Here is a 13,877-nt window from a genome sequence, read left to right as displayed (position 1 = left end):
CTTCATTATGGGCCGGGCTCGCTTCTCAAACAAACCACTGGGAAAAAGGTAAGTGATCGCCCTCTGAAAAGACACACAAAATTAACACCAGTTGTAAAATCAAGTTCACGTTTATGACTAATAGTAACTGAGTGCTTACTACGTGCCAGATAGTGAACCAAGGGTTTCACGTGCATCTCACTGTGCAGTCTTTTAAGTGAATTAATAAAACCACCACACATACATTCCCCAAAGGGCAGGCCGGATCCCCCGCCACCGTGACACCTGGATGTTTTCAGAAGCTCTCTGAACTTTTCCTTGAACTTGGGAGAGGCTTTTCAACTATGTTTTCCCAAGCGCGTTCTCTTCAGAGCCTGCTTCTCAATGGGGTGCTCTCGGCATTGTGAACGTGAGGCTGCCCTGTAGGCTAACTTCCCCCATACAGCGGGTCATTCTGTCATCCCTGGTCCTTCTCCCAAAACCTCCGCCAGGAACATACCCAGTGCTCTTACAAATCTCGCCCCCACACGTTTCCAAACGCCTTTCACCTCCTGGGGGCAGTACTGCCCCCAAACTGAGAGGGACCACGTAAGCCCCTGCAGTCTTCTCCAGCACCCTCCTCACAATCAGAGGGAAAAGCAAACACAAAGAGCACGGGTCTTCATCTCTGCTGCACATCATCAGATGAAAAGCCTGTGGACCCTACACCCTCCCTGAGTTTGGGATGGACTGGCAGCCCCTGCAGCACCAGCACTCTTCTTTCAGAACCTGTTTCTTCTGCACAGAAAACATGCTGGGGACTTCCCTGGTGGTCCAGGGACTAAACTCTGTGCTCCCAATGCAGGGGCTCGGGTTCAATCTCTGGTCAGGGAACTAGATCCCACACGCCACAATCAAGGCTCGAAGCAATCAAAGAAATTTTTTTTTTTTTAAAGAAAATGTGCTAGACCAGATCCTGTCCCTAGAAGTAGGGCCTATAAATTCTGGGGGGGCAAATTCAATTACATTAAGGAGCCTAGGTGTGTCTCTGGGTCAAATTTTACTCATTCTGCCTTCTGGCAATAAAACCAACACTAAAAAACAAAAAAACACAACAAACCTCAGGTCAAACACCAGAGTGCTACTTTTGTGAATTTTTTTCTTTTTGAAAAAACCAGGGGCTCCTCTCTCTCCTTCTCTGCAGAAGGTGGACTTTTTATTTCATAAATGATGTTGAGACAAGTGGTCGCCAAATGGAAAAGATAAAACTGGACCCAAACCTTACACCACATATCTGAGTAAACTCCAGATGAGTCAGAGAGCCAAAGGTGGAAAACGAAGTCAAACCAGTACCAGAAGACAACATGGATGAGTTCCGTCAGGGCCTCCCCTGGTGGCCCAGAGGTAAAGAATCTGCCTGCAATGCAGGAGGAGCCTTGGGTTCGATCTCTGAGTCTGGAAGATCCCCTGGAGGAGGGCATGGCAACCCATTCCAATATTCTTGCCTGGAGAATCCCATGGACAGAGAAGCCTGCCAGGCGATAGCCCACGGGGTCGCAGAGTTAGACACGACTCAGCGACCGAACGACAGCAACATAGAGTCCTTTAGAAATGTATAAGACTACAGCGTGGCTTATCTAAACCCAAAACAAAAGAATGTAAAAAAAACAAATTAACCCAAGTGTCACAGAGTAAAGTAGGTATTCCTCATTTGTAAACATGCTGCTTACATCTTCAAAGTTTCATGATAATACTGGTGACTGGAGTGTTCCCTCCCATGAAGGCTAAATATGTAACTATATATTCTCAGGCTTTATGTCAAAGTATGAAAGGACTGCAGATGCCATGCGGGACATGGAAGCCCTGGGTCAGGACTGCAATCCCTATTAATTAGGGATCCCAGCTGGGCAGTGGGTCTGCAGCTGTTAACGTGATCAATGACTTACCTACATGTCATCTCTACTGATTCGCTTATAAATTACCAGCAAGTGAGACTAATGTACAGGTGCTAATTTATTTAAACTGTTCTCTGCAGCGCTACACAGCTTTATAAACTGCATCTGGCACCTAATGTTGGCTGTCAGTTGTACTTAGACATGCCTGTCCTAACGACTCTGTTCATTAGAAGTGAGCACAAATTATGAAATATTGTGAAAAATGATACATCAAATGGAATGGGCACAGCAAATCAATTAGAGAAACTTCACACAGCAGATTCGCACTTAGGAGAATAAAACACTCAGGTTTCGGAAGGAGGTCTATAATACCAATTAAAAAGTAATTGGTAGACTTCAGCAGTATTATATATCAATTTGCTGGCTTTTTTCCTGAATTTCTCAACTAACGCAGAACTTAACTTTTAATTCCCAAATACACTCATTAGTAAATGCAAGTGCAATTCTGTATCTGTAATATTTAGGATAACTCAAATATCTCCAAACTTAAAATTGATATGCTGAATCAAAAAGAAAGATGCAAATACTGGTGGTCCTCACCTTTTTGTGTATTTGCAGCATGACTTTGAGAAAAGGAATTTTGATGATCCATGTGAACCATCAAAAAGGGTTAAGAGTCAGTCAGCAATACTACAAAGGTCTGTCTACTCCAGCAAGCAACATGTGATTGTGTCTATGATTTCTGGGGCCCTGACCACCACTCACCTGACCAGTCTGCAGCCCTGGGTCAAGATTTGCAGAAAATATTTCTACCCCACTCCTGTTATATATGACGGGGCTATTTCTCAGTTTCTGTACAAAAAGACTCTCTCTTGGCCAAACTACAACTGCTTGACATTGAATTACAACCCCACGCAACTCAGTGTTCATCTGACAGACACTACCACCCCCGACCACCCCAACCCAGCGCACAGTATTCTCAGATGAGAACACTCGTCTGATCAACATCTGGCAGTCACCTGGGAAAGATTTATGGCACAGGAGTTGAGGTCCACACCATTAAGGTCTACCTTCAAAATATTTAGCATGCATTTAAGTACTTTTTCAGCAAGATGCCACATACACAGACTACCACTGCTCGTCACGGGGTTCCCTGGCAGCTCAGTGGTAAAGGACCTGCCTGCCAATGCAGGAGACTTGGGTTCAATCCTTGGATTGGGAAGATCCCCTGGAGGAGGGCACGGCAACCCACTGCAGTATTCTTGCCTCTGGAATCCCACGGACAGAGAAGCCTGGCAGGCTACAGTCTATGGGGCTGCAAAGAGTCAGACACAACTGAGCGACTGAGCACAACACAGCACGCTGCTCGTCAGAGGGACTGCTTTTCCTGTCACCAGCAGCACCAGTGATTTGGGAATGAAGAATGGTGCGCGGCTCCTTTCTTTTCAATATAACTGAAGAAGTTAGACAAAATTCAAACTATTTTGAAATGGAGAACGTCTACACCTAATTTCTTTCTAGTGAATTTGCTATTTTACCAACTAACAGGGTATTTTTCATATAAATTCAGCATTAAATATTTTGCAAAAACATTTCCAGCAGATATACAATGCTGGAGCTTTATTAATAATAATAAAATTTCTAAATAATGTAACTTTAAATATCAACAGTGTCAAGCAGAATTATTTTTATTCATAAATTCTACCGATGACATTTCTTCTTCAGTTCACTAATCCACCTCAGCACTCTTTTTTTAAAGGCTTATTAAATTAAGGGTATACCAACATGCAAGATTAGCGAGGTGTAGTTTTCATACTTTTACGTTATATATGCTTCTTTCACTGAGGCCAGAGGCCAGACTTCTAGTCCAGCTCAACCTTCTGGAATAAAGTTGTAAACCTAGAAGCCAATGAAAAAGGCCTATAAATGAGCTGACATAAATCTGTGATTTTACTTAGAAGGAAGGGCATATGGGTCCTCATGCCGAGTCCAGGGGCTCTTGGTTCTAACTCACACACCTAACAACCTGAGCTGTGCCAAAGGCAGGCAGGTGAAGGAGCGCCAAGAAGCAGAAGCAGAGATGGACACGTTGGCATGGAAGAAGGGCAGTGCCAGGTCATCCAGTACAGGGACAACACGTCCTCAGGGACCCCACAGTCTGACAACCATCCCAGAAAGGAAAATCCTGCGGCTCTGAAAGGTCCATTGCGCTCACCGTGTTCTACTAAGTAAGGCAGGGAGGCTGCATCTGATTGTAGAAAGTATTATCCAAATCAAATCTTTGAAAGCATGGGAACAGCAGACTTTGGGTGAATGCCTTGTATAGTCTTGGCATCGGCAACAATAAACACCTGCCCTGTGAGGTTTTTCTGAAGATGAAACACAGTGATGCATCGTGAGCACACACAGGAGGTTTCAGTAAGTGGCGGTATTCTTTGTTACAGATAACGATGAAAAGTGAGTTTCTCTCCCTTTGGACTTCCCTGGTGGTCCAGTGGTTAGGAATCCACCTGCCAATGCAAGAGGCACAGGTTCCTTCCCTGGTTGGGGAACTAAGATGCCACATGCCGTGGACCAACTGAAGCCACACGCATGGCAAGTGCAGAGTCTGTGTACCACAATGAAAGGCCCTCCACGCTGCAACTAACAGCTGACATGGTCAAATAAATTAATATTTTTAAAAATATTTTCCTAACTTTATTGACTATGCCAAAGCTGTGTGGATCACAATAAACTGTGGAAAATTCTGAAGGAGATGGGAATACCAGACCACCTGACCTGCCTCTTGAGAAACCCATATGCAGGTCAGGAAGCAACAGTTAGAACTGGACATGGAACAACAGACTGGTTCCAAATAGGAAAAGGAGTATGTCAAGGCTGTATATTGTCACCCTACTTATTTAACTTATATGCAGAGCACATAATGAGAAACGCTGGGCTGGAGGAAGCACAAGCTGGAATCAAGACTGCTGGGAGAAATATCAATAACCTCAGATATGCAGATGACACCACCCTATGGCAGAAAGTGAAGAAGAACTAAAGAGTCTCTTGATGAAAGTGAAAAAGGAGAGTGAAAAAGTTGGCTTAAAGCTCAACATTCAGAAAACTAAGATCATGGCATCCGGTTCCATCACTTCATGGCAAATAGAGGGAAAGAGTAGAAATAGTGGCAGACTTTGTTTTTTGGGGCTCCAAAATCACTGCAGATGGTGACTGCAGCCATGAAATTGAAAGACGCTTACTCCTTGGAAGGAAAGTTGTGATCAACCTAGACAGCATATTGAAAAGCAGAGACATTACTTTGCCAACAAAGGTCCATATAGTCAGGGCTATGGTTTTTCCAGTGGTCATGTATGGATGTGAGAGTTGGACTATAAAAAAAGCTGAGTGCCGAAGAATTGATGCTTTTGAACTGTGGTGTTGGAGAAGACTCTTGAGAGTCCCTTGGATTGCAAGGAGATGCAATCAGTCCTTCCTAAAGGAAATCAGTCCTGAATATTCATTGGAAGGACTAATGCTGAAGCTGAAACTCCAAAACTTTGGCCACCTGATGCGAAGAGCTGACTCATTTGAAAAGACCCTGACGCTGGGAAAGATTGAGGGCAGGAGGAGAAGGGGATGACAGAGGATGAGATGGTTGGATGGCATCACTGACTCAATGGATATGAGTTTGAGTAAACTCCGGGAGTTGGTGATGGACAGGGAGGCCTGGTGTGCTGTAGTTCATGGGGTCACAAAGAGTCGGACACAACTGAGCGACTGAACTGAACTGAACTTTGGATATCAAATTATTTATTTTTGTCCTTAGAAACAAGCATTTTGTCAGTATGGAAATGTTAAAGAAGACCCATCAACTATACTGTCTCTTTCTGGTGATACACACAGCCAAACCTCTTGCAGAAAGAATAGTTTCAGAAACATAAATGGAAACAGGAATTATAAAATGATACATGACTTCTCTGGTGGCTTAGATGGTAAAGCGTCTGCCTACAACGCGGGCGACCCAGGTTCAATCCCTGGGTTGGGAAGATCTCCTGGAGAAGGAAATGGCAACCCACTCCAGTATTCTTGCCTGGAAAATGCCATGGACAGGACAGCCTGGTAGGCTACAGTCCATGGGGTCACAAAGAGTCTGACATGACTGAGCAACTTCACTTTCACTTTCATACAATTTCAAGGCTTTGGTAATGGTTGGTTGTCACTATCCTCTTCTGCTTTAGCATCTAATCTAATGACAAAGAGTTTAATACAACGCCACAAAAGTCAACAGACATGAAGTGTGAGACTTGGTAAAGCTGGTCAGTCAGCGGCAGTAAAGTGGAAGGCAGTGGCACTGCGTCACAGAGAAGGGTTCCCATTTCCGCACGGGCTCCCAGACGCGGGCGAGGCGAGAGCACGCCCCAGCCCACAGCGCAGAGTGCTCTCGGGATGAAGCGGCCCCAGGATGAATCCACGTTCCCGACGGGACCGCAGAGGCTTCTCCCCAACACACCGCCTCATGGAGAGTCATGCGACCGAGGCCACTGGAGCACTGGTGACTGACTCAAGTCACGGTGGATTTTATTTATCACAGCAAATGGCAATGAGAGCAACGACACAACACATTAGTCTCCTGCTCCTTAGATTCTGAGGTTGCAAACAGGAGTTATTCTTTCAGAGATGGGGAAACCAAGTGACGATGCTGTGACTTGCTACACGGGTAAGTCCACGACACTGCAAGGACTCTCCTAACGCCAGCTTCTGTATGTTTCTACAACATCACTTCAACTACAACAAATTTCTCTTCTAAAGAAAGATTAGTAACAAAGTTCTCCATCTATATTCCTCACAAGAAATCCAGCTTCTACATATTTTTTTTGAAAAGGTTCTACATATTTTAAAAGAAGATAGTGTATGTTTTTTTCATATTAATTCATGATTTCACTACTTTATTGGCTAACTCTAAAGAGGATTTTTATTATGTTCAATTAGCACAACGATACAAAATATTATCAACTTACTTTCACTGAACACACACACACAGTTTTAAAAGTACAGGAAAGCTGTGCCCTCTCACACTTACAGCAAGATTTTAAACACATCTTCTCTGGAAAACAACTCAATCTTTTAAGGGGCAGAACTAATAATACTGCTTCTACCTGACTGAATGACAGAATCTTTTAGATATCTCTAAATAATATAAGAAGGAGACTCTAGATGAAAGACACCAATATATATCTTTTTTAAACTTCTTAACAAAAAAAGTTAGCTATTTTAATATGTGCAAAAAATTGTTTTACATCTTCATTATTTTTGCCTAAATGAATTTCATAAATGATTTCAGTGATCATTATTTTAGCAACTGGCTAAGTATTAATAATAAGGAAAACCCAATCTCTAAAACACATAAAATAATAACAGATGGTTTAATGTGAATACAGTGGCACCCAATTTTCCTATGTAAAATTACACAGTGAGCCAGACTTAACTAGGTGTGTTCAGTCACTCAGTCAGGTCCCGCTCATTGTGACCCCATGGGCTGTAGCCTGCCAGGGTTCTCTGTCCATGGGATTTTCCAGAAATGTCAGCAAGAATACTGGAGTGGGCTGCCATTTCCTTCTCCAGGGGGTCTCCCCAACCCAGGGATCAAACCCACGTCTCATTTGGCTCCTGCACTGGCAGGCAGGTTCTTTACTCAGAGCCACCAGGGAAGCCCCTAGTTTAACAAGTCAATTTCTTTGGAAGGAATGATGCTGAAGCTGAAACTCCAGTACTTTGGCCACCTCATGCGAAGAGTTGACTCATTGGAAAAGACTCTGATGCTGGGAGGGATTGGGGGCAGGAGGAGAAGGGGACGACAGAGGATGAGATGGCTGGATGGCATCACCGACTCGATGGACGTGAGTTTGAGTGAACTCCAGGAGTTGGTGATGGACAGGGAGGCCTGGCGTGCTGTGATTCATGGGGTCGCAAAGACTCGGACAAGACTGGCAACTGAACTGAACTGAATGCAATAAATAAATAAATAACTTGTATCCTTTAAAGTATAATAAAAAAAAATCTCTGATTCTTGTGAATTTTAACTGACATCTAACACTTCGTTTAAAGGCTTTACTGTTAAGAAGTCATGTTTCACTGAAAAATATTAGAAAAACAAAGATCTGCCCTTGTTCCCGTGATTCCCAGAACAAGCACTGCACTTACATCAACATCCTCCTGGGTAAAAGTTTCTGGGTCCTCCCCCATCATGTTGGCCAAGTGTCTCTTCCCGATGTTGAACTCTTCAATCTGCTTTTTAATAAAGTCCACCGTGTAACTTTCACGTCTTAAGGCTGCAACATTTTTCTTTGTTGTTACAGCCGGGGAATGTTTGAGCCTTAATATCTAGCAGAAAATACAAATGGAAAGACAAGATTTTAAGTTAAACAATGATCTTATAGGCCACTGTCTCTAAATAAAAGAAGACATTTCAAACAATTGTCTTTTTAGGACGGTACTCAATTGACAGGAGCCTGGAGACGAGATAAAGCTTGCTTTTAAAAGCCTATGCTCACAAAGAAGTTTAAACTACTAACATTTCAACACATTAAAAATAATAATAAAAAAAACTGGGTGATATGCTACTTCCATTATCTGCTAGAAATATCCACATTTGATACCGACTGGTCAATGTCAGCTGCTATGGGACTTGACGTATAGTGAATGAGGGTTAAACGGTACAGTGCATCCTCAGTCTTGTCTGACTCTTTGCATCCCATGAACTGTAACCTGCCAGGCTCCTCTGTCCGTTGGGATTCTCCAGGCAAGAAAATTGGAGTGGTTGCCGTGCCCTCCTCCAGGGGATCTTCCAACCCAAGATGGAACCTGTGTCTCCTGCACTGACAGGGGGATTATTCACCACTAGCGCCACCTGGGAAGCCCAAAGAGAAACACCACTCCCCTTAAAATAAGCCTGTGTACATGCAGACAGAAAGCAGCAAGCAGAAGACAGAGACCTGGTGTGCGCTTCTCATGAACAGAATAACCTGACAAAGCAGAAGGACACTTCTGAGGTCAGGTTACAAGACTCTCCTCCCCCTCTTCTCTCTCTTGATCAGACCGAGGAAAGCAAGACGTGGTGAGCTGCCCCCCAGAGGTCCACAGGCCAAGAACTGAGGGTGGTCTCTGGCCAACAGCCAGCACAACAGCTGCAAGGATGTGAATCCTGCCCACACCCACACTGAGCATGTGGGCAGCAGATTTCCACCCCTGGCCTGAGATGACCATGGGCTGCTGCCTTGCGGGAGACCTTGAGCAGAAGGCCCAGTGCAACTGTGCCTGGAATCCTGACTCACAGAGTCCACGAGGGAAATATCTGTTGTTTCAAGCTGCTATATTTGAGGTTAATTTGCTATACAGCAATAAATAATCACTCAACACCCCAATTCGGAGAAGGCAATGGCACCCCACTCCAGTACTCTTGCCTGGAAAATCCCATGGGCGGAGGAGCCTGGTAGGCTGCAGTCCATGGGGTTGCTGAGGGTCGGACACGACTGAGCAACTTCACCTTCACTTTTCACTTTCAAGCATTGGAGAAGGAAATGGCAACCCACTCCAGTGTTCTTGCCTGGAGAATCCCAGGGACGGGGGAGCCTGGTGGGCTGCCGTCTACGGGGTCGCACAGAGTCGGACACGATTGAAGCGACTTAGCAGCAACACCCCAATTACAACAATAGAGGCGAGTCCAAGAAAGTTCACTTACTCTGTTTTATAAGGAAAGAGAGGTAGCAACGACTATCAAGTTTTCTTTAAATAAGAACTTTGTAAACTACATGAGGAAAATGAAAGTTTTAATGACCCAGTGTTTTCCATAATTAAAGTGACAAGGGACACACTAAAACATCTTTGCTACCAAAGGGCTTTCCTTTCCCATTGCTAACAAAATCGAATTTTAAAAAATTCAAAAATTATCTGGGGGGAAAACACAACTAATGCACACAGCTGTATAAAGCATCTGCTACAAACACCGGTCAATTTTCAAATCTGCTTTGCAAAGACTTTTGAGGAATTTGCCAGTAGTATTAAGACTACTGAAAACAAACTGGATGCTGTGATAAACACAGAACATTATAACCTCCAGGAGCCCACAAGATGAGAGATGAAAAGAACAGATCCTTAAGACAGAGGCAGCAATGTTTTTTGCAGTAAAAGCAAAATACACAAGCGCTAAGCCATCGAGTATCATCCAGCATTCTTCTCTGGCTGACAGTCCGATCAACAAAGACTTGTTGGCTCAGTACAAACTTAGAAAGTGCTCAGTAGAAAATCAAGAGGACATGCTGGTGTTTGTAGTAACAGTTTTCAAAATAGAGATTGGCCTACTGCTTTTTCCTATCGTGAATGTCATAATTACGGAAAGCTAAATGAGCATTCCTACAGAAAATTATATTGATAGGCGTTAAGAATTCGTGGATAACCTTTGTATTACACCATGACTGTCAACTACTTATAACAAAGCCAAAACTACTTTTATTTGTGACAGTAAAAGAGACATGTGTACCCCAATGTTCCATGCGGCACTGTTTACGACAGCTAGGACATGTAAGCAACCTAAATGTCCATTGGCAGACGAATAGATAAGAAAGTTGTGGTACATACACACAATGGAGTATTACTCAGCTATAAAAAAGAATGCATTTGAGTCAGTTCTAATGAGGTAGACGAAACTGGAGCCTATTTTACAGAGTAAGTCAGAAAGAAAGTAAATCAGAAAGTAAGTCAGAAGAAAGTAAGTCAGAAAGAAAAACACCAATACAGTATATTAATGCACACATATGGAATTTAGAAAGATGGTAATGGCGACCCTATATGCGAGACAGCAAAAGAGACACAGATATAAAGAACAGACTTTTGGACTCTGGGAGAAGGCGAGGGTGGGATGATTTGAGAGAATAGCACTGAAACATGTACATTACCATATTTGAAATAGATGACCAGTTCAAGTTCAATGCATAAAATAGGGCATTCAAAGCCAGTGCACTGCGACAACCGGGAGGGATGGGATGGGGAGGGAGGTGGGAGGGAGAGGGATGGGGAGGGAGGTGGGGTTCAGGATCGGGGGAATGGGGAACACATGTACACCCGTGGCTGATCCATGTCAGTGTATGGCAAAAACCACCACAACATTGTAAAGTAATTAGCCTCCAATTAAAATAAATAAAAAAAATCAATTATCTTAGCATAGCAAAACACTTTGTAATCCCGTCTCGCCATTCTCTCATCAGTTATTATACCAAGTGTAGTTGCTAGAACCAATTATTTGTCGTTGCCAGAATCCACTGACTGCACATCTCTGGTGCTTGGGTACCTACTGCATCTTCCTGGAACAGAATCCCTCTTTTCTCATGTAACTCCTGGCAGACCCTCCCATTACCTTCTCGAGAGGATGCTGTCATTCTATCCATTTCAGCTCATGTGTATTAGGCTCTGCATGTCTGTGCTCTTCTGTATTTACCTTTACAAATCTCACAGTACACTGTGCGCAGATCCTTGATATTCACAGGTTTAAAACTAGAAAAATCTGGCCATTCATAAGTAATATTCCCTCCTCCACTCAAATTTGGGACACCCAGATATCTGCACTTGTACTGAAGCATTGATGTGAAACATGGATTCCACAGTTCTGGTACAAAGGAGAAAACCCATCGCAGAGGCTCCCAAGCGAGCACCCAGGAGTCGCAGTTTAACAGAACTTATTTCTTTTTCCTTGTTGCATCAGTGTCTCTCAAACGTTTCTGACTGTGACTCATAGTAATAGCTACTGCTCATATCACTATCTGGAACACACTTATACTTAATAAACAAAAAGTAAAAATACCCTCTGTAAGAAGGCTTCCATCGTGACTCAGTGGTAAAGAATCTGCCTGCAATGCAGGAGATGAGGGTTCGATGCCTGGGTTGGGAAGAACCTCTGGAAAAGGAAATGGCAACCCACTCCAGTATTCTTGCCTAGAGAACTCCTTGGACAGAGCTGGTGGGCTACAGTCCATGTGGTTTGCAAAGAGTTGGACATGACTGAGCAACTAACAACAAAGACACATAATAGGTGTTTAATAATAATAATAATTGGAGAGACTTGTACTATACATGTTAGGTAAAGAAACAAAAAGTAGAAGAGACTCCATTCTTTAAAAAAAAAAAAGCATTTCATGTATGTCTGTATGTAATTTAAAAAACATAAAGAAAGACACAGAAGGATACATGCATTAGCAAGTTTGGGAGTTCCAGGGAGGGAAAAAAATACTCTTGGCCGCCTCCCCCACACTGTCAACAATAAAGACATTCTGTAACCTACAGTACCTTTCACAGATAATTGTGTATATACAAAAGGATATACTCAAAAGAGATGCATGAGAAAATAAAAACTTCCAGCCTATTTTCCAGTTAAAAAACAATAAAAACAAATGTTTGATGGGTAAATGAGCGGATGGATGGGTTGCTGTGAGCTAAAATGTAGAAGAAAAAATGAAAAAAGACAGTATTCCTTTTTTCAACAGTTTTTGATCATAGTACTTGACTTCTCTACAATATCAGGTACTGCTAATCACTTTCCCTCCTTGCAACATTCTCCTGTTTTCTATGACTCCACACTGCCTGGTTTTTCTCCTACTTCTTTGGTAGGTCATTCCCAATCTCCTGGGGGCCCTTCTTTCTCTACTGTTTGTCCTTCAGGGTCTGGTCCTCCTTCTTTTTCCTCACTGACTGCACATTCCCCCAAATGATCTAATCCATTAATTATCACACACAAGGTAACAGAGGACTTGTAAACCAGCTCTCTTCTTGAACTATGGCTTGCCTCTCTTTGGGTCCACTTGGACACCACAAATATAACTATGCAATAAATACAATTATTTCCAAAACTAAGCTCGTTTTTTTCCCTCTCAAATTTTGTTCCTTTTATTCAGGTCCCATGTCAGTAAATGGCATTATCATCCAACCAGTTGTGAAGCTAGAATCCTGGCTTCCCACTGGCCCCAGGATTAAATGTAACTTACAAGTTCTGGTCTCCATCAATCAGAGACATACTACCGAGAAAATCAACAGAATGGAAACTGCTCAGAAGCAAGACACTTTAGAAATGTTTCTCTCTCCTCTCCACTGTATGACCTCCTGCATTTAGTCTTTGGGCCACTGCAGGAGTCCAGTTCTCATCCACCTCCACCCTCTTGATCGGGGTCTCGGGGGCCAGGGCTGAACCCATAATCCACCCAGGGGACAAGTCAAGGGAGGGGTCGCTCTGTTTCTGTCTCAGATAAGTTCCCCCTCACTGCACCCTGAGAAAACCAGCCACAACCTCAAAGGTTGGCCGTTGCAAGGCAATTCCACCTTGTTTACCTGAGACCTCTGTTGACCACCTAAGATCCCACAGGCTCCGGCTCCCAATGGTGGGGGCCGGGGTTCGATCTCCCGCCAGGGAACTAGACCTCATATGCCGCAACTAAAGAGATCTGGCACCCAGCAACTAAAGATCCTCAGAGAAACTAAAGACTCTGGAAGCGCCTGGCCACACCGCGTGCTACAGGGACGAGCAGTGCCACCTTTCTCAAGCCTTACCTGGCATCTGGGACCTGTCTGCAGCCCAGAAGCCGCGGCTTTCCAGAGGCCTTGTTCCCGGGCGAAGCTAACCCTACCCGCAAGAAAGAGCCGGTAGGAAACTGCTGCGCCGCAGGACACACAGGGAGCTGCCATGTTGGGGACAGGAGGCGCGGGCCGGAGGGCGATGGGGCAGGGCCTGCAAACTGCGCCGGCGCAGATGGGCGCCGGGTCCGCGAGGCTGCCGGGAAGAGGCGCGGAGCAGGGGGCGTGTCCCGCCACCCCCGTTGGCTCGTCGCTGATTGGGCGCGGGAGCACGCGGGGCGTATCCGCCCCCGCCCCTGGTCCGGATCCCTAGTCTACTTGGCATCCTGGTCTTTCTGGGCATCCTGAAGTCGGTGGCTCACCGAGTCTCCTTGGAACGACTTCCACATGGCTTCTCGCCAACCCTTTCGTGCCACGCCCAGCTTGCCC

At 44.3% G+C, this 13,877-nt stretch overlaps 1 protein-coding gene across 1 annotated transcript in view; it reads right to left on the bottom strand.

Annotated features, from left to right (window-relative positions):
- Positions 1 to 13,664, bottom strand: part of MRPS9 (mitochondrial ribosomal protein S9) — a 38,915-nt gene extending 25,251 nt beyond the window's left edge. The window contains exons 1-3 of the mRNA XM_055539534.1: positions 13,425 to 13,664; positions 8,037 to 8,216; positions 1 to 63 (exon numbers count right to left, since the gene is read on the bottom strand). Of these exons, the coding sequence (XP_055395509.1) occupies positions 1 to 63; positions 8,037 to 8,216; positions 13,425 to 13,559 (378 nt within the window). The 5' untranslated portion in view covers positions 13,560 to 13,664. The remainder of the gene's footprint in view (positions 64 to 8,036; positions 8,217 to 13,424) is intronic.
- Positions 13,665 to 13,877: the final 213 nt, after the last annotated feature.

Source organism: Bubalus kerabau, chromosome 11 (genome assembly GCF_029407905.1).
Source record: "Bubalus kerabau isolate K-KA32 ecotype Philippines breed swamp buffalo chromosome 11, PCC_UOA_SB_1v2, whole genome shotgun sequence".
NCBI classification, from domain to species: domain Eukaryota; kingdom Metazoa; phylum Chordata; class Mammalia; order Artiodactyla; family Bovidae; genus Bubalus; species Bubalus kerabau.
Note: the sequence above shows the minus strand (reverse complement) of the source record. Positions and strands in the feature narration are given on the sequence as shown.